Here is an 18,505-nt window from a genome sequence, read left to right on the forward strand (position 1 = left end):
TGTGCAGCGCTCCCCAAACTCACCGCCGTGGCCCTCCGCCGCGACCGCAGTCGCAGCCTGGGTGTTCATTCTCACCTCACATTGTCCCATCTGCACAGTATACAAGCAACGCTCTTGAACATTTCAATCCACGCTCTTCCATCATTTACCGAACCTGGAAAATGACAACAACTGCCTCCAATCAGACTATCACCGACCATTAATCAGCAGTCTCTTCCGCAAGCTCCTCTGTGGCTAGCGCCCCCTGCTCCCCCTCTTGCTGCCCCCAGACAGTTTGCCCCAAGCGGCACACCATTCCAATGAGCACCAGTCAAACTGCGAAGTCTCCCCCCAATAGCCCCTTGGCTAGCCTATATGAAGTCAGCTGGCCCGAAGGGCCCAAATGGCCCGTAAGTTTGGGCCATGCGACAGCAGGTTCACCCCCAAAAAAGACGGGATTGCATTGTGGGCTCTCCAGTTACAACGTGGGATGGGAATAAAAATCCGAGCTTTCGACCTCGCTTCACGCCTAATCTTGCCTTGCGAGTGACCGTCATTTTCAGGCACAAGCTTTTCAGTGGCTCGTTGCCCTTAGCATGCAGGACACCGATGAGGAGGTCTGGAGCCTGACAATGCAACTCCATTGCTGTCGTCTTTAGACCCCGCGTCCACGTTGTTTTTTGGCCCGTATTTAACCGCCGGTGTAATATGTGCACACTTTCCACAATGATCGCAGATTCAAAGAAGATTTCCTGGTCGGCCAAAAACGAGAGCTTCAAGGATGGCAGAATGGTATATTATATGGCCCCCCTCCAGCTGGAGCGAGGCATGAGATGATCCAAGCCGTCTTTTTGCAGTTCAACAACTTCCAGGGGCAGCGGAAATACCGTTCAAACAATCGAGCGGAGGAGCCTCTCAAGGTCCGATCAACGATCCCAGCCAAAGGTCCGCTCAACGCAAAGCGATTGCCAGAAGGATCAGTCGACCGATATAGGAAGGCGATGAGTCGAGGAGGGCATGTCTCTCCTATTCACCAGTCAACCTCTCAAGAGGATGCACCTCGCGGAGAGTCCGACTATACTCTCAGACCATCGCATATGAATAATCAAGCTAGGGCCAGCCCAGCACTGCGACTCATCGAGTCAGAAATCAATTCAGCTCGGTGGTCCGCCCGCACGCTGCTCAGAGTCAAGCCGGTCAATTTTCATGCCTTGCCGCTGGATGCTACAATGATGGAGGGCGACGCCAACCCCTTGGCAACCATCCAATTCTGTGAGCATCTACGATCCAGGGAGGGAGATTGTTATGCTGAACAGATTCATTCAAGTTGTCGAGCTTTACTGTCCGTCTATGCTGCGTTACCCAACGTTTAGATTGGAGAGCAGAGATTCGAAGTTCATCGGTACCAATCTTTCGGCAATGATGCAAGATCCCTTGATAACGGCAGCCGGCCTTGCATTTGCTTCTCGCATACATGACAAACGACAGAGCCGGAAAGTGGTCGGATATTACTGGAAGGCTCTTGTCCTCCTTCGAAACAGACTTGAATCCGACCCTCCCAATTCGACCGACGCTATACTGCTTAGTCTTATTTATTTGATGGCTGTTGAGGTTTGTTTCCCGATCGTGGATCACCCGGCGTTGGAGTAACTCTCTACAGGCACTCTCGGAAGACTTGGGGTCACCTCTTCAGCATCTGGGTGTGATGCATCGTATGATACAAATGCGAGGCGAGCTCAGATCTACCGGCTTACAGGGCTACATCAAGGCTCACATCAGATCGTAAGTTATCGCCTTACACGAGTAGCACATGCAATCTAACATGGTCAGCTGGGAAACATTCCTGGGAGGGGTGTATGCTGAGCCTGACCGAGATCAGGTGCCAAAGTTTCCTTACGGCCTGCTTGAATATCCTACACATCCTTTCCACCCGGAATTTAGCCTTACGTTGAGTCGCCTGCCTCTAGGCTTTGTTGAATTAGCCATGTCTTGCAGACTGAGCGTTCAAGTGGTTCAAGTTGTGCAGACAAGTGCGCAACTAATGTCTGATCTAATGCACCAGACGCAAGATCTCGAGCAAGATGACAAACTCGCACTTTCGCCATCAACATATCCAGTGTCGCCTCCTCAAGTCATGTTCCTGGCTATTGTAATCCTGCAAAACCCCCACCGGAACATGGTGGAAGAGTTGTTGGCCATTTCATTGCTGGCCCTCACTATCTCAACCGAGACTTTAGGGGAACATATAACGAATGGCTATGGATTTATTCAGACCTTTTGCATGCTGAATTGGGACGTCGATTATGGGAGAGAATGTCGCAGTACAGGGGCCCTGGGACTTGAAGACTTTCTTCTCTGGGTGAAAATGTTACTGTTGGCGACATTCGACCATGACACACAAACCTGGAAGACTGCCAACAAACTACGTCGGGACGTCCCATTTCTAGAGTTCAACCACCTACATTTTGAGGTCTGTAGGCAATTCTTCTGGACTGAGTTGCTGACTCTTTCGCTGGAGCGGAAGATGGCGCAAGACAGAGCACTATCTAAACCACGCAGCGACGACGATCCAGGCAGCTAGGAAACTCACGAGCAGCAGATCTGGAGGGGCAAGGCTGCACTGCCTCAACTAATGGCATACTTCTTCAATGGATCAAGGATGGTATATCGTTTTCTATGCTGGCCATCCAAACTTCTAGGCACCCCTGAGGGCTCCTATATCTGCCATTATAGGGAACAATGAACAGCCTCTTGACCTCTGATAGCACGTCGCGCACCTTTGCTGCCAGTAGTATAGAAAACTCTTATTGAAATCACTTCGATCAGATCAATTGATGCGACGCCCTTAGATCAACCCAGAGTGCCTGATCTGGCTGATCCGGCTAATTATGTGGCGCTTTGCAATGAGGCATGAGCTGCGCACATCAGGCAAGGAGAGACTATTGAACGGGCAGATAAACTTGATCAGGCCTGAGGATTCCAACGGCACGAATAACTAGCAATGCGTGGTTTTCTCACTGAGCTCTTGCATCAAACTTTTTCATGTGTAAAAAAGTTCACGTGCCCCACCGTAAGCCCCAGCCTCGTCAGTTCCAGCGGCGGCACAGCGAAGATGGTCCGTGCGGCGCTAGCGGTAGGGTTCGCTTAAGCGGATATTGGCTCAACCGCCCTCAATGAACTCCACCTAGCCATGTGTGGTAGCGGACCATTGCATGTGATGAGTGTACAAGGTAGTGAGGCTGCAATTGTAAAGAGCTTGGGATCGGCGGTCTCCCACTGGATTGACAACTCTCTATAAAATTTTGGCAGAGGAGCGGACGCACAAGATCAACCCTGAGGGATTTCGTGGAATATATGTGAGGCACACACCCGGCCCATCGTACTTGGACTTCTCTATACCACATCACTTGAACGCCCGACACATTGACACTTTTTTTACACGTTTTTCTTTTTTAACCATTTTAATTTTCTAGAGACCGCCAGAGGCAATGGGGTGCATGTTCTCCAAGAAACTCCGAAAGGAGATTGAGGAGGAGGACAACCTCCCACCGCTCGTTTTCGAGCCGGTGCCCTTCCGCCCTCCCGCCTGTCCTCTCCCTGACTGCAAGCCAGTCACCAAGGAGGCGAGTGAACCCGAAAAGGTCACTGCGTCCCTCGTCCTTCGCTGGCTCAAAGCGTTGGACGAGAAGGACCCAAGTCCCTCCTTGGTGCTGGAGAGGAAGGCAAGGGAGAGGCCACCGCTGCCACAGATGCGGTGTGAAAATTGGAAGAAGCTCGAGCTTGAGTCGAGCGACTCCCTCGTCTGCGAGTGCTGCGCGTAAGTGAATTTTCGTTTGGCGTCTTCTGCTCCGCCCAACTCAAAAGAATGCTGACTAACTGGCTTGGCAGAGACAAGCGTGTTGCGCCTCCGCGGATCCCAAGATACGCTTGAAGGAGCTCCTCTCCCAAGACTCGCTGGCTGCACGTCTCTTCTTCTCGGTCCTCTCCTCTCGGTTCTCTCAACCCCTGGTCACAACATTCACAGTCACACTCAAATTCATACCCTTACCATCATCATCATGGACGAAGCAAAGACTCTCATCCGGACGGCAGTGCGCACTTTCTTCCCCCACCCTAAACAGATCATCATTGTCGACGCCATCCTCATGCACTCAGTTCTACAAATGGACGACCTGAACATTCTCCTGAACTCTCAGCCCAAAGACATCCGCAGCCTACTCAACCCTCTGCGCACTGCCCGGCTTGTCCAGACACAGTCCCGCAATGAAGCCAAGATCGGCTCTACAAGACCCTCGTCCAGAGAATACTACTACTGTCCCTTCCACCCCGCAATCGACGCAATCAAATACAAGATCGCAAAACTCCGCAAGAAGGTGGAGGCGATGTATCAACAAGATGAGACCAAACGCAAAGACTGGCGCTGTCCCCGGTGCAAGGCAGAATATGAAGAACTTGACATACTTGACAAAGTCGGAGACGAAGGCTTCTACTGCGACAGATGCCATGCGACCTTGGTCCAGAACGAACAAGTCGCACTGAAAGACCGCGGCAACCACGAAAAGATCAGAAAGCTGAATGATCAGCTCAAAAAGTTTGACGACATGATCCTCAAGATCGATCGGACAGACATCCCCGAAAACGACTTCACCTCAGCATGGGACCGAAAGAAAGACGTCCCCCGACCGCAGGGAAGTGGAAAAACAGATACATCAGAACAGTACGTTCCTCTACAGAGAGGCAACAGGTACTACGACTACAAGAGAAGCGGCCCAGACATGGTCGACGTTAAAAATCTCACCGTCAACCTGACTAGTGGTGAGGAACAGGAACGTGAAGAAGCAGAAAGGAAAGAAGAGCGCAGGAAATTCCTCGCCAAACAGAATCAACTGCCAGTGTGGTATACAAGCAGTGCAATCGGGGCTACCACCAATGGAACCGCCACGGCTGCTACCACTCCAGATGACGATGACGCAGGAGGAGAAGAAGATGCGGAGGAGGAGGAAGAAGAAGACTTTGAAGATGTGGATGTCAAACCAGAACCAGTCAATGGCATCAAGAGAGAGTATGAAGTCGCCTTTGAAGGAGACTCTGAAGAAGATGAAGAGTTTGAAGATGCAGTCTGAGGACAACCTTGATCGCATCAAACCAACCAAGTCAACCAAATCAACCCAACAGAACTGCAGGTGTGACTGGAACCTGAGCTGGGTTTTGCCCTTGTCAGCAGCATGGCAAAAGCATCAACGACAAGCATTATTACACGTATTGTTATGGCGTGTGGAAAAGACCAATGTTATTGGCACAGCATTCTTACAACATTCTTGCTGGAGAGAAAGCATTCTTACAACATCGTTACTGAAGAGCAAAAGCCATTCTTACTGCATTGTTACCCAAAAGGCAAAAATGACATTATTACCAGCATCCTTACCGACACGCAAACACCATCACCACCACCACCAATCACAACATCATTATCACGGCATGGGCATTTTTATTGAGCAGGCAACCAGGAAAAGGAAAAAAGAAACACGCATATTATTATCATTGGCATTTGCATTGGGTATCATTACGGATCATGATCATGATCATGAATATGACACAAAAAGCTATTATTACGAATCAATGAATGAATGAAATGGAACAGAGCACTGGGTATCGTTGTAACGAAACAGAGGTAGACGGACAGACAGTGTATCAGTATCAGTATCAGTATCAATAATACAACAAAGTATGATCAAAACCATTTCGCTGTCGCTGCTCCAATACCTACCTCTCTAGGTATTTGGTTCTTGAACCCCCATTTCCCAATCATGATTGCTTTATGTTTTCTTCCCTTTCATTTTCTCGCCCTTTCATGCTCTACCTACCCCAGATCGGTACTTATGTAGGTGCTTAGCTTGTTTGGGTAGACACCTACACCCATACCTGGCCAGCGAGACAGGACCAGATGCATCACCTGCCCAGGAACAAGCCCAAGATCCACCCGCCGATCCACCAGACCAACAGGCCGGCGACGACGACGACGCCCGCGACCTTGAGCACGGCGACCTTGTCGCCCTGGCGCGCCATGCGGGTCAGGCGGCCCGCGCTGCCGCGGATGTTTGTGCTCATGCTGCTAAACACCTCGTTGGTGTTGTCGAGCGTGCCCTGGCTGCGCGCATTGTCGTAGATGTCGAGCGTGATGTGTTTGAGCGCCGAGGTCTTTTGGGAGAGGGACGAGAGGAGGGCGTTGTTTTGTCTGCCTCGCCGCAATCAGTATGTTGGCTTTGGTCATGGGTCTGGTGTATCGAGGGTGAGGGAATGGGGGGATGGAAGTGACCGGAGAATGGACTTACTCTTCGCGCCCGTAGGCGTCGGCCATTGCGGCGGTGGGCGGAACTTGTGACCTTTCCGGTTTCTATGTTCTTGGGATCTCTGAGTCGGTAACACAGGCAGCCTCGCGAGCCGGATTCCCCTTGCTGGGACTAGGGCCTTGAAGCCGTATCGAAGGCTAGATATGATACCGCTCGCCCTCGACCCTGCGCGGTTTCGCAGACACACAGGCGGGGGAATGGATCCTCTAGTCTCGGCCCCCGTTTGTTCTCGTCCTTCTTCCTCGTCTCTTTCTCCGAAGACTTTGTCCTCTTCACTTTCGCGCCGTCAGTTCCGTGCCTTTCCAAAGTCTCGGTGGCTGTGATTACGGCGGCCGGAAGATCGGGGCGGGAAAGGAGTGCGGCGGATGCCTTTGGGAAACGCAGTCAACTCCGTCGAGTCGAGTGCGCGTGTGAGTCTCTGCTGCGGGGGCTAGGAGGGAGAGAGAGAGAGATGGGAGTTGTGATGTCAGTGAGTTTGTATCAAGATTAAGTTCTTCTGCGAAGAATGGAGAGGTGTAAGAGGCACCTATTTGGTGACACTTTTGGTTGCGGAAACGTGCCGCCTCGCCTCGCCTCGCCTTGCCTCTGGCTCTGGCGCAGGAACGGCGGTAACGGGGTGCCAGGACCCACGCGGACTCATTGTTACTGAGACGTCTAAGGCACCATATAATACTGCGTGACTGGCAATGAATGGTCGGGGGTAAACCTTACATACAAGTAGGGTACAATCAATACCTAGGTAATTCTCGGTGTCTTGAAGCATGCCTCAGCCTTGCATCTATAACACTTTTGAACGAGGACTGGAATCATAATTGGTCATCTTGCTCGGGACAGAGTCTCAGATACTCGGTATTCGCGCCATCTCAACGACCCTCTCTATATATCACTCATCTCTCGTTAAAAATGCAGCGCACACGACACTGTGCGGTATCTATCCGGGTTTGAGCAAAGTTTGGTGCATTCCTCCATCTATGTACAATTTTCTAAGTGGAGGACCATTCCTATCCTCCTCTCCCCTTCCTTATCCCATCTGATAAGTCAGGACCAGGTCCTAGCAAATGTCATGTCGAGTTTGATGTGTCAAAATATTGTAATGTCATTTCGAGATATGTGATCATACCGCTCCTCAAGTTGAAAATATTCCTTCACAAATACGCATCCTTCCTGCCATCCGCTATGCTAGAAATCGACGAGAGAAAACCCTCCAAAAGATATTGGGAGAGCAACGGGCCAAAGTGTTCAGCAGTATATCTTGTCCAATATCAAAGCGGCGATACTGCCAGTTGGCTTCAAGAACAAGTAGGGACGCCTTCTCTCCGACCTCGCCGAATATTACCACATATCGTCGTCATCATCGTCCAGCTGGGACCCGCCGTGGCGTGAGGCCCCCTGTTGTACGTGCTCTTGTAGTTGATTGTTGTTATGGTACTGATTATATGCACCGGCACCACCGCCATATGCCGAACCATTACCCTCGACCGTGTGCTTGCTTCCCCTCGAACTTGGCCTCGAGCTGCCAGCGTCGTAATCATAGCCAGACGAATCACCCGCAAAATCTTGTTGAGAACCATATGACTGCTCTCCTTGGTACGATTGAGGTTGTTGCTGCTGCTGTTGCTGGGCTTGTTGCTGCAAAGAAATTAGCACGAGGACCTCCATACTGCCTAACCTGAAGGACTCACTTGTTGATATCGCTGGTATTGGACATATTCGTCCGGCTGCTGCTGTTGGTCTTTCTGCTGTTGTTTCCGTTGCTGTTTGGCACTCGTGGGTAGGTTCATTTGTGGGTGCATCTGCTGGACCTTGGCCAAATAACTGTACATGAAATTACTGAGGAGCACCTGCGAGTACAGGGCTCGACGAGGATTGGCCAATTTGATATGTGCCATACGATAGATGGCCCTTTCTTCCAAAATCGAGAACCTGGTCCAATTATAGTCGATGTCGGGTTTCAATTCTCGGTACGGCGGCTCCGGCGACAGACCTCGGTCGCGGTGTTTCTTTGAGCTGCTTTCCTTGTCTCCCTTGCTCCTCTTGCCGCCGAATATCGAGGAGAAAAGGCCTTCTTTTTCCTTCTTGTCACTCCCTGACGCTTTCCGTTGGCTTTCTTTTCGGCGTTCTTCATCAAGCTTGAGGTGTTCCCGATCTAGCACCAGACTTTCACGCCCTCGAACACCTCCATCAATGGATGTTTGGAGCAGATCAAGTCGTGTATTGTCGTGTTGTTGTGGAGGTTTGGAGATTTTGGCCTTCGGTTTCTCGGATTTGTCTTTGTCTCCGTCTTCTTTTCCCAGCAACCAACTCCAGCTTGACTTCTTGGTCTCTTCCTTCTTTTTGGAGTCGGCTCTCTTATCCACACTGAGGGTCGGGATAAACGAGAGATTGCTAGTATTTGTGTCATTTCCAGGCAGAGGTGATGGCTGTTCGAGACTTTGGGAGGGTTTTGTTTGTGGTAATATCTGATTTGCTGGGGACGGCGTTCGGGGTGTAATGGTCGGTAAAGACCCCCTGGACGGCATCGATGGTCTTTGCGGGGAAATGGTTCTTGTTCGGCTATCGTCCCGAGAAGACACCCTCTCAGGATGTCGCACTGGCTGTTGCACGGGTGGGGGTGTCATCGAAGAGGACCGCGGGGGCTGGATAGACACCTGCGGTGCTTCAGGGGGAGGCGGAGTCTCAACAATTTGTGGCACGGGCTTTCGCTCGAAAGAAACGCCCGTCGACGGAGGTGATTTTGGAGGGGGTGGTGATTTTCGCGACTCAGGTATGCCTGCCGCTGTCGGTCTTTTCGTTTCGTCGTCATTGCTGAACCTATGATCAAACGTTGTTGGTCCAGAAGACCCGCCACTAGAGGACGAGGTTGCTGGCCGAGAGAAGTTTGTCGGAGCAGTCCTTCCGGCATTTGCTGTGCTAGATACGTCCTTCAAGGTCTGCGCAAGGCTGGGAGCCTCGATGGATATATGTGGCAATGGAGGAACCGCAGGGATGCTGGATTCGGGCGACTCAGGTCTGCTGCTTGAAGGGCTCCCAGCCGCTGCCCTTTTCGCGGCTCGTTGAGCGTACGTGCCTCGATCTCCCCTCCCTTTGACACTTCCACCTCGTCGGTAGGTTGTTCTTGTCGACCTTTTGAGACTATTGCCCGGGACTGATGGTAGTATTATATCCGGGGTATCGTCTTCTGATGAAGGATCTAGACTTGGCCTCGACAAGCCGGGGGTGTTTGCAACCAAAGTCTCCAACTCTTGCAGGTTTGGGTCCAGAGGCGCCGTCCGGCGTGACTGTGATTTTTTCCTCTCTAATCGTTCCGCACCATCTTGGTACCCCACAGAACTATCGATCTGGCGTGATAGCATCGATTTCTTTCTGCGCAAGCCAGAATTACCTCCTTCGGCACTTAACGAGGAAGATCGAGACGAGGTTGGTGTTGTAAAAGCGGACAGTTCGCCCGATCTCCTTCTGATTTGCTCTGCTTTGCTTTCCAAAAAGGTCTTGAATTCCTTCGGCGCAAGTTCTGGATGTAATCGAGCCGGAACCCAGAATAATCGAGAGGAGTCGTCTTCACTCGAGGTAGGTGACGGGGCACTCGGCATGCCGGCCGCATTCAGTTGGGGCAGGTCTGGGTCGTCCGTTGCACCCACATGCATTGACATACGTCTCAGGGCTTGCAAATTGCTCAGCTCTTGCGCCAGACCTGCCGGACTAGACTCGTAGTCAATATCATTTAGTGGGAATGGAGAGGTGGCGGTATCCGAGGACGAGCGCTCTCTTGAGCCCGAGGCCGACGATGATGTGCGACTATGGTGTTCCCAGGAATGAACTTGACCAGGGGATCCTCTGGAAACACCATTCGACTGTGCGACAGCATGGTCGTCTGACATATCTCGGTAGGGCAACTGTTTTCTGGATACAGACGGCGTCCTCCTCGGGGTCACCACACCCTCCACTTGGTGGCCATTGATTTTGACTTCTGATTGTGAATCCGCATTCTGATATGGGTTTGAATAGGAAGGGTGCTGCTGCTCTTGCTCGGAATCGTCATCGTAGAGGTATCCGATGGTTTCAGTAACGTGGTGGTTCTCATCGCTTATCGACAATCGGGGCAGGTGCCCTCTTTGGCGGGCGGCGAAGCTCGCGCCTGTGTCTCGACTGCGGGTTGAGGTCTGTAAGAGTCAACCATGTCAGTTGGTTCTGTTATAGTACCAGAGAATGTATCGGATCCTCCTCGCTGGACCCTTGGCCCCAAGATCTTGCCGTCGCCCATCTTTTATACAAAGGAAGCAATTCAACGAACCTGCATGGAGCGGACCGGCTGCGGCTATAGATATCCAGGACTGAAGTTATCCTGTATCAGGAGCGCGTGCAAACACAGACTACAGCCTTCCCTCCTAACCCGCCTCCTGCGCGCAGTGGCCGACAGGTTGGTGCTGCGGAGGAGACTCCTTTAATCATCGGAGTGAAGCAGGCAGGGTTCGGAGCGGATAGAACGGCCGAAGAGAGTGGTTCACCGTTGGGCACAAGTTGGAGGTAACTGGGCGTTATCGAAAAGCGATTGTGGTAGTGGTGGACCAAGTTGCAACAATTGAGATCATGGGGGATGATCAACGCGGGAAGGAGAGGTGCTCGGCGTGTTTGCGGCGGCTTGTACCCAGGCACCCAGGCACGTAGCCCTCTGTCGGGGGGTCCAAAGACAAGGCTCAGAAGATCCGGATGTGCAGGCGGGCGCTGACAGGACGAGACAAGTGTGTGGTGGTCTGGTTACTCAAAAGGAACTGTCAGTTGGGCTGCTAAAGGCTGCTAAATGTAGAGTCGTGGGTTGGTGATGTGCAGGCAAGGCAAGGCAAGGCAGGACAAGACACAGGGAGGATGGGGGGATCATCGCAGGCAAGTAGCCGCGCTCTTGTCATCCAATGGTGGAATTGCTACCCCGTATCCCTGTCAAATCGCCAGGGATCGCCTAGACGTACCAGGACGTGCTTGGACGTGCCCATATTATTTTGTGCTGTGCCCTGATCAGTGGCGCAGGTGGGCCTCGACTACTCCTTTATCATTCGTCTGCTCTCTATCCCTCCCCTTCCGCCAATCCACCCATCGGACAAATGTCACACTTGTCGCTGCTCCTGACTTGGCGGAAGGTTTATCTACATTCCGTCATAAGGAGGTCCGGGTCTTGACAATCTGTATAGTGCCTAGATAACATGGGAATTTGTTTTTTCGGGTCCTTTGCCAGCCCCATATTCGTCGAGGGCATTCCTCTAGTCGTCCCCATATCTCATAACTATTCGTCTCGTACCTCAGCAGAGGCCGACAGTCCTCATTGAATCCTGATCAACCCCATGGATTGTCAAAAGGGTCCGATGCGCCTCCAAATCCCCCGTTCCCTTTGGCTTGCGGAGCTACTGGTGTCTGCGTCGTAGAAGCTGAGGTCCACCCCCCAAAGTCCTCGTCGGCTGTGACAGAAGCCTGTCGCACTGGTTTGTTGCTCGACGATATCGGCTCTCCCCACCCTCCATGGATATCATTGGGCGTAATGTGTGCAGGTGGCTTCCCCAACTCGACCTTGGGCTGGGCTGGCTTCGCAGGGGTTGCTTCGGGCGCCGCCCAAGGACTGCTATCATTGCCTGAAGCCCATGGGTCAAACAGTGACGAACTGGTTTGAGCTACGGCTGGTGCTTTGAACGGTTGAGGAGCCGGCTTTGGCGTTGGATCAGGCTGTGAAGATAGATTGAAAGGAGAACTAAACGTCGAGCTCGGATTGATAGGTGACGACACTTGCGGGGCAGGAGCGGGAGCGGGAGCAGGTTTGGGTGGTGAAACAGGTGTCGAGCTGGCAAAGCCTCCAAAATCATCAGCCGCAAACAAATCAACAGGGATAGACGTAGCTGATGGTTTGGGTGCAGCGGCAGCCATAGGTTGTGGAGGTGGGGATCTTTGGGTAAAGGAGAAATCTAGTCCATTCGAGGCCGATGGCGAGGTGACAGTGGCTTTGGCAGCGGGTGCGTTGGAGGGAAGCGCATCGAAGAAACTGCCACCACTCAGGGGAGGCGGCGATGTCACCTGCGGGGCGGATGGCGTGGCTTTCGGCGCTGCAACAGGGCTGGTCAGACTTCCAAACGCCGAAAATGCAGAGGCTGGCTGCGGCGCGGGAGGTCTTGTGGTGGTTGGATTAGGGAAGCTCAATCCGCTAAAGGCATCGGCAAGACCTCCGAACGCATCTTGCTTCGCTGGTGCGGGTGATGTGGCCAGTCCACCAAATGACGGCTGACGGTCATGCTGGGGTTGAGGTGCTGGTTGAGGTTTAGGTGCAGCAGAATATAACGAGAGGATTGAGCTCTTCAGGTCTCCTCTACTGTTTGTAGAAGCCGAAGGATTGGATGCTGCACTCGAAGGTCGACCAATGCCACTGGAGGATGAGCCTCCAAAGAAGTCTAGCCCAAGCAAAGAGTCTTGTGGCTTCGCAGCGGGCTTTGGAGCCGGAGCAGGCGCTGCTGGGCCAGTTCGCGTGGGTTTCGAGTCAGGAATGTCCGCTGTATTGGGCCTGACGGGGGGAGCTGGAGCGAAGTCGTCGAACAGATTCACATTTGCAGTCGGCCGAGGCTGCGGAGGCGGAGTTGGTTGAGTGGACGCTTGACGCTGCGAAGCCGACCTCTCAATTTTGGCCTTCTCTTGCACGATATTCAATGGCATATTATCGTCACCTTCGGCGTCTAGCGTTGAGGGATCAGGCATGGGCCCGTCCATGACCCATCTCTTGGATTCGTACTTTGTACGTATGAAGTTCTCAATCTTCGCCTCGGACGGCACGTGCCCTGGTGCCAACTTGGCCTCCCAGTATTTGTTTGCTCTTGAGTTGCCCCATTTCAAGACACTTTGCAGTTGTTCGTCTGTCCAGGCATCCAGATCAACCGACTTGACTCGGCTGATGTGAGTGCCCATCCCTCGATGAATTCCTGAGCATCGAATGCAAATGAACACCCCAAGATTCCAGCTCGCCCATCGTGGATGCTTGTTTCTTTTGCAGTCAGCGCAGACTTTGTTTCCTTCCAGTTTGACTAGAGCTTTGAGGGTCTGGGCATTTTGGGCCGCTCTGTCATTGCCGGGCCGTCGAGACATTGAGGTTCAGTGGTCGTGACAACGTGTTTGAGGGGCGAAACTCGAGTGCACGGTTATCGAGGCGCACGAGGGCAATGTCTGATGGAATGAGGGCCTCCCGAGGGTGTGAGTGCAGAGTCAAGACACCTGCTGGTTCACGTCAGGGAATGGGATCGTTCGGCCAGGGTGTTCCGCAATGACGGATAAGATCCCAAGTGGTTGTTTGCCCGCCGAGTTGGAATGACAGAATTGCAATGTCAGCGCCTGCCCCAGTTTCCCAGACTAGTGGGATACGCCGCTTTATTTGGAGATGCCCAGTCCGCACGTGAACACGCGTCAATATCGAACGACCTGTCCTGCCGCTTTTCCTTTCAATTCTCTGCTTCTATCATATTCCTCTCACCTATGATATGGTCTTGTCTTGTCTCAAGCCGACTCGATCTGACCGAGGCTATGGGCTAATGCGTAGATTTAAAAATGATTCTGGCCACCCCTCTCACGCCGGACGGTTCTGCAAAAACCCTCACTCGGACGGTCAGCCCTCTCCAACCAACTCCAACTTGATTCAGACGCTCCCATTGACACAGTGGAATCTCTGTTGCTTCGTCCATCTTTGCTCAGAGATATCTGAAAGACGTAGCGCGTATCCCTGGGTAGTCAGTCTGACAGGTCCCCCCTATTCCCTTACCTAGGTATATGGCCCCCTCTGAAAATGCCACCATTTCCCCTTAATTGAGTTCGCCAGGCGTTACGCAAACCAATAGCCTTTTTTTTCCCGCGACAGCTCTCTCGTAGGAGAAAAGAAACAGGAGCAAGCATCTATGTATATCGTAAGTAGCGGCACTTGGATGCTCACTCTGCCAGTATATGAATTTGTTACGCGGTGGGAGATGGAATCCCCGATGCTTATGCTTATGCTTCTTGAGTAACGGATGCGTGCGTAGTCAAATACATTATGTATCGAACAAGGGGTCACCATGGCATGGCGTAACCCGAAACATGGTAGGTTCTCGTATTTCTGCTTCGCCCTGTCGTTCTCAAAGAAAACCCTTTGTCCAAATAACAAAGAGGAGTGTTCTTTGAGACGGATGCTTATACTACACACAGTATACGTGACCATCAAAGCCCCAGCCTAGCATCCTTCCTTTGTTGGATGAACTATTCGAACACAGCATACAGCATACCGCATACTTAGTGCCCACCGCCCAGCACAGTCCCCGAATTATCCCGGCACGAGAATGCACCGCCTATCATGCAATGTTAGCACAAATATAGACTACTGAGTAAGAAACGAACGGGGGCCAACTCACCGACGGTACCGTTCCTATACGCGTCGAGGATACTCTGTATGCTGCCGTAGGTGCCGCCGACACAGATGAAGGCGCCCAGCAGCATCAGCAGGATGTGGGCGGCGTAAATGGCCTTTTGCACGACGGAGCCGCTGCGGTAGTGTGGGTGGTCGTACATCCAGATCCAGGCGGGGACCATGAGCGCGAGGGGCGCGAAGCAGAAGCTCCCCGTGATGGCGACGAGGTAGTTGAACACGGGGATGGCCTGGGCCAGGATGAAGGCGATGGCCGCGAGCCCGAACGTGCAGCCCAGCCAGGTGCCCCAGTGCACGAGCGAGTTGGACTGCAGGTGCTTGGATCGGCGCAGGAGACGCACAAACAGGTATTTCGCCGCCACGTGGTTGTAGAAGGCGCCCGACACGATCAGCCCGATGAGGCCGATGCCGTAGCAGACTTTCTTGATCGTCGGGCCCGCGGAGCCCAGCGCCGGTGCCGTGATCCAGTGGCCGCACCAGGCATAGATGACCGAGGCGAACGTGATGTAAGATGCAGACACAAAGGCCATGCACACGTAGAGGGCCTTGTTGAAGTCTTGCGGGCGGCGCATCTCCGCGATGACGGGGATGAAGGCTGACGTGCCGGCCGAGGAGACGAAGATGGTGGTCGTGGCGACCATGCCGCCGTGAAACGAAGTGGAGCTGATGGCGTGGTATCCGAGGTCTGGGATTGAGGGACATGTTAGCATTTTCCAGCAAGAAACAAAAACAGGATCGAGGCCGTGAATGCGACTCACCGTACACCCCAGTTTTGGGGGCTGCAGCTGGACGGTCGACCTGGGTGACGGCAACGACCAGGATGAAGACGGCTACATAGATGGAAATGAAGCCCGCCCAGCCGACCCAGCCCAGATTTTGAAAGGTGCGGATCGAGGCCGACATGGCGACGATGATCATGGAAACGAAGGAGAACCAGACGGTGCAGGCACCGTGGTCGGAGAGGGCGTTGAACGCGACGCTCGTGCCGTTGATGCCGGCGCCGGCACACAGGACCCATGCGATGATGTAGAGCCCGCCGATGAGCTCCTTCACGATAGGGCCGGCCATGACTCCCACCATGTCGGCGACGGAGTGGCAACTCGGGTGCTTGTTTCTGAAATCGCCCTGGATCTTGCCGACGTAGCAGTTCAGCATGCCGAAACCGAGCAGGACCAGAGCACCACCGACGGCGCCGATCTCGTACATGGCTGCCGGGATGCTCAGGACGCCGGTGGCGAAGAGGATCTTCAGGAAGAGAATGGCTGCGCGTGGCCAGGTGACGGTTCGAAAGTCGACGCCATCCTCGGTGATCTTGAAGACTTCTTGTTGCTCCGCGGGGTCCTTGACGATTTCCTCGCTGTCACGGCTAGGAATGGTATGGATCTTTTCCGGGTCCTGTTTGGTGTCCTGCTGTGTGGTGTCCATGGCTGCACTGGGGGGAAGTATTTTTTTGGGCAGGACGTCAAGAGGGATGGGGTGTTAAGAACGACAAACCGGGATCCCGGTGATATGGTTCCTAGACGCTGTATTTATACAGGTAGGCAGAGAGGAGGTATGATAAGACCCATGAGTTCTGGATATGCGCGGCGCGACGGTCGAGGCATGGAGAGAACGCTTGACCAGCACCCCCGCCAAAACTGGTTGATAATGCACGGAGAGTCGCCTGTGTCAGAGTGGAGATAAAATGGATCTTTCCAAATATGGGGATTTCCTAATCTGGTAATATCCGATACGCTTGGCTGATACGGTCGCTGTTTAGCGCCAGGTCTATCTATGTACATCGTCAAAAGACTCGTGCGGGCCGGCTGACTGACAAAAAGGGCGCCTTCATGCTGATCCGATGGTTTATGCACTTCATCTGCCGGAGATACTCGAGCGCGTGCACGCGACATTAAAAGCAGGGGGGAGTGGTCTAGAACTCTTTCCAGGCGTTTGGACCCCCCGCCGCCGTTTCCCACGCGTATGCTACTCGGAGCACGGTCAACTCGTCCCACCATTTGCCAACAATCTGCATGCTAACGGGCAGTTTGGTTGGAGTCCCCGCAAGGGGTCCCTCGGTAGGCTCAAGCATCCCCACAGGCATGGCCAGTGCAGGGTGGCCGGTCTGGTTAAAAGGAGCTGTATTTCCGGTCAGACCGACTTGTTTCTGTAGCTGCAACAATGGGTTGCCTGTTGCACCTGATTTGCCCAGCTCAGGGTGTGATTTGGCCACGAATGGCAATGTTGGTGAGATCAAGACGTCGTATGTCTTCTGCTGCTTCATCTCTTCGAGTTGGGAGTCCGTAACAAATGTCGATATTGCCGACCAGTCCCCGAGTGCTGCATCGTAGCCATGACGCGCCTTGAGTGAGAGATTTGTTGCTTTCCCAAACAAGCCCGGGAATTTCTGCATGTCCTGAGCATAGACGCCGTTCAGGTAGATGTTTTTGGTCGACGGGATGGCGTTGTCCCATTTGTCCTGAGTCATCGGCCAGAGCTTCTGATTGAGATCGTTGAGTTGATAGCCTCTGCGGCCTCCCAGCGCCAGTGTCTTGTTCACATAGCCTCCCAGCTTCGAGATGCCAGTCCAAACCGCACTGGCCGTCGTGTGTGCAGGGACGGACACTTCTTCCACTTCTGCACCGAGGCTTCGAAACTTGTCGGCCGCAGCGAGGAACAACTCCTTAACCCTAGGATCGAGCATAGGGGTGCGGAGACCCTCGGCCAGAATACCGATCTTCATACCTGTTAGGTCTTGAGGCTTTTGCTGTCCGAGGAGAATCTCATGATAGGCTGGAATCTTGTCCGGTGCCGGAGCACCGTATGACCGATCATCCACAAAGTCTGTCCCTGCTATAGCCTTCAGCAGCCGGGCATTGCTGAGGACGTCTCGTGTCATCGGTCCCATATGGTCATTTGTAGGCTCGTTACTGCCGGCGCCGGTCCAGGGGATGAGACCAAAAGTCGGCTTGAATCCGACAATGCCGCACCACGCCGCAGGGACCCTAATGCTCCCGCCTTGATCTGCCCCTATTGCGTAGTCCACGCCTCCGTTCTCCGGGCCAAGAGAGACCAAGACCGCCGAGCCGGACGAGGAACCTCCAGAAGCATATCCCTTTGCGTAGGGATTATGCACGAGTCCCGTCGATGCTGTATGTGATGTCGCCGAATGACACAGGTTTTCACAAACTGACTTGCCCAAGATGGTCGCGCCTTGTTTCAACATGCGAGTGACAATAGCGGCATCAGTGCCCGGAGTATAGCCTGAAAAGAAGTTGGTGCCAAGCAGCATTGGAACGCCCTCGACCGCAATGCAGTCCTTCAGGGCCACCGTCTTGCCATGAAGGAGTGCCTTTGGATTGGGATTTTTGTCGGAGATCTCACACCTCCAAGCCCACGCTCCATAGGGGTTATCCGCGGGCTCAGGAAAATGGACATTCCTCCTTTCAAACCTCTCATGATCAACTTGTGGGACGTAGTCTAGAATTATTGTCAAGTCAGCTAGCTGCAGTGATTTTCGTGGACATACCATCAATGTACCTTCAAGTGCCATCAACTTTGCCATCGAATCGTGGTATACGGCCAAGAGATTGACATACTCTGCCTTTTCCTCATCTTTGATGGAGACTCCGAGGATTTCGCATGCCCGATCAAGGTCGTCCGTGGTCACCGGATTATCCTTGGACACATCGAGTGAAAAAACCGACATTGTAGTGGCTCACAAGTTGTGTGTCGTGGTTTGAAGCCACTTTGATAGCCACGATACTGGTGCCGGCTTTGTGGC

General features: G+C 53.1%; 8 protein-coding genes across 8 annotated transcripts; 3 read left to right on the top strand and 5 right to left on the bottom strand.

Moving 5' to 3' along the window:
• Positions 1–705: 705 nt before the first annotated feature.
• AYO20_10118 (hypothetical protein) lies at positions 706–2,560 on the top strand (the record flags this gene model as incomplete). Its single annotated transcript, XM_022648380.1, has 5 exons — positions 706–771; positions 837–1,251; positions 1,307–1,590; positions 1,640–1,761; positions 1,810–2,560. The coding sequence occupies 5 exons, from the start codon at positions 706–708 to the stop codon at positions 2,558–2,560; spliced, it is 1,638 nt and encodes a 545-aa protein (XP_022495651.1).
• Positions 2,561–3,467: 907 nt separating this feature from the next.
• On the top strand, positions 3,468–3,910 carry AYO20_10119 (hypothetical protein; the record flags this gene model as incomplete). Its single annotated transcript, XM_022648381.1, has 2 exons — positions 3,468–3,796; positions 3,868–3,910. The coding sequence occupies 2 exons, from the start codon at positions 3,468–3,470 to the stop codon at positions 3,908–3,910; spliced, it is 372 nt and encodes a 123-aa protein (XP_022495652.1).
• Positions 3,911–4,037: 127 nt separating this feature from the next.
• On the top strand, positions 4,038–5,102 carry AYO20_10120 (hypothetical protein; the record flags this gene model as incomplete). The annotated part of the gene is made up of 1 exon (XM_022648382.1): positions 4,038–5,102. One exon carries the CDS (start codon positions 4,038–4,040, stop codon positions 5,100–5,102), a length of 1,065 nt encoding a protein of 354 aa, XP_022495653.1.
• Positions 5,103–5,928: 826 nt separating this feature from the next.
• AYO20_10121 (hypothetical protein) lies at positions 5,929–6,337 on the bottom strand (the record flags this gene model as incomplete). Its single annotated transcript, XM_022648383.1, has 2 exons — positions 5,929–6,214; positions 6,312–6,337. 2 exons carry the CDS (start codon positions 6,335–6,337, stop codon positions 5,929–5,931), a joined length of 312 nt encoding a protein of 103 aa, XP_022495654.1.
• A 1,324-nt stretch (positions 6,338–7,661) lies between these two features.
• AYO20_10122 (hypothetical protein) lies at positions 7,662–11,317 on the bottom strand (the record flags this gene model as incomplete). Its single annotated transcript, XM_022648384.1, has 3 exons — positions 7,662–7,958; positions 8,012–10,489; positions 11,294–11,317. 3 exons carry the CDS (start codon positions 11,315–11,317, stop codon positions 7,662–7,664), a joined length of 2,799 nt encoding a protein of 932 aa, XP_022495655.1.
• A 337-nt stretch (positions 11,318–11,654) lies between these two features.
• On the bottom strand, positions 11,655–13,262 carry AYO20_10123 (hypothetical protein; the record flags this gene model as incomplete). The annotated part of the gene is made up of 1 exon (XM_022648385.1): positions 11,655–13,262. One exon carries the CDS (start codon positions 13,260–13,262, stop codon positions 11,655–11,657), a length of 1,608 nt encoding a protein of 535 aa, XP_022495656.1.
• Positions 13,263–14,609: 1,347 nt separating this feature from the next.
• AYO20_10124 (hypothetical protein) lies at positions 14,610–16,167 on the bottom strand (the record flags this gene model as incomplete). The annotated part of the gene is made up of 3 exons (XM_022648386.1): positions 14,610–14,665; positions 14,729–15,427; positions 15,501–16,167. 3 exons carry the CDS (start codon positions 16,165–16,167, stop codon positions 14,610–14,612), a joined length of 1,422 nt encoding a protein of 473 aa, XP_022495657.1.
• A 487-nt stretch (positions 16,168–16,654) lies between these two features.
• On the bottom strand, positions 16,655–18,430 carry AYO20_10125 (hypothetical protein; the record flags this gene model as incomplete). The annotated part of the gene is made up of 2 exons (XM_022648387.1): positions 16,655–18,201; positions 18,262–18,430. The coding sequence occupies 2 exons, from the start codon at positions 18,428–18,430 to the stop codon at positions 16,655–16,657; spliced, it is 1,716 nt and encodes a 571-aa protein (XP_022495658.1).
• Positions 18,431–18,505: the final 75 nt, after the last annotated feature.

This window comes from Fonsecaea nubica (genome assembly GCF_001646965.1).
Source record: "Fonsecaea nubica strain CBS 269.64 chromosome Unknown Scaff103, whole genome shotgun sequence".
Lineage (NCBI taxonomy): Eukaryota > Fungi > Ascomycota > Eurotiomycetes > Chaetothyriales > Herpotrichiellaceae > Fonsecaea > Fonsecaea nubica.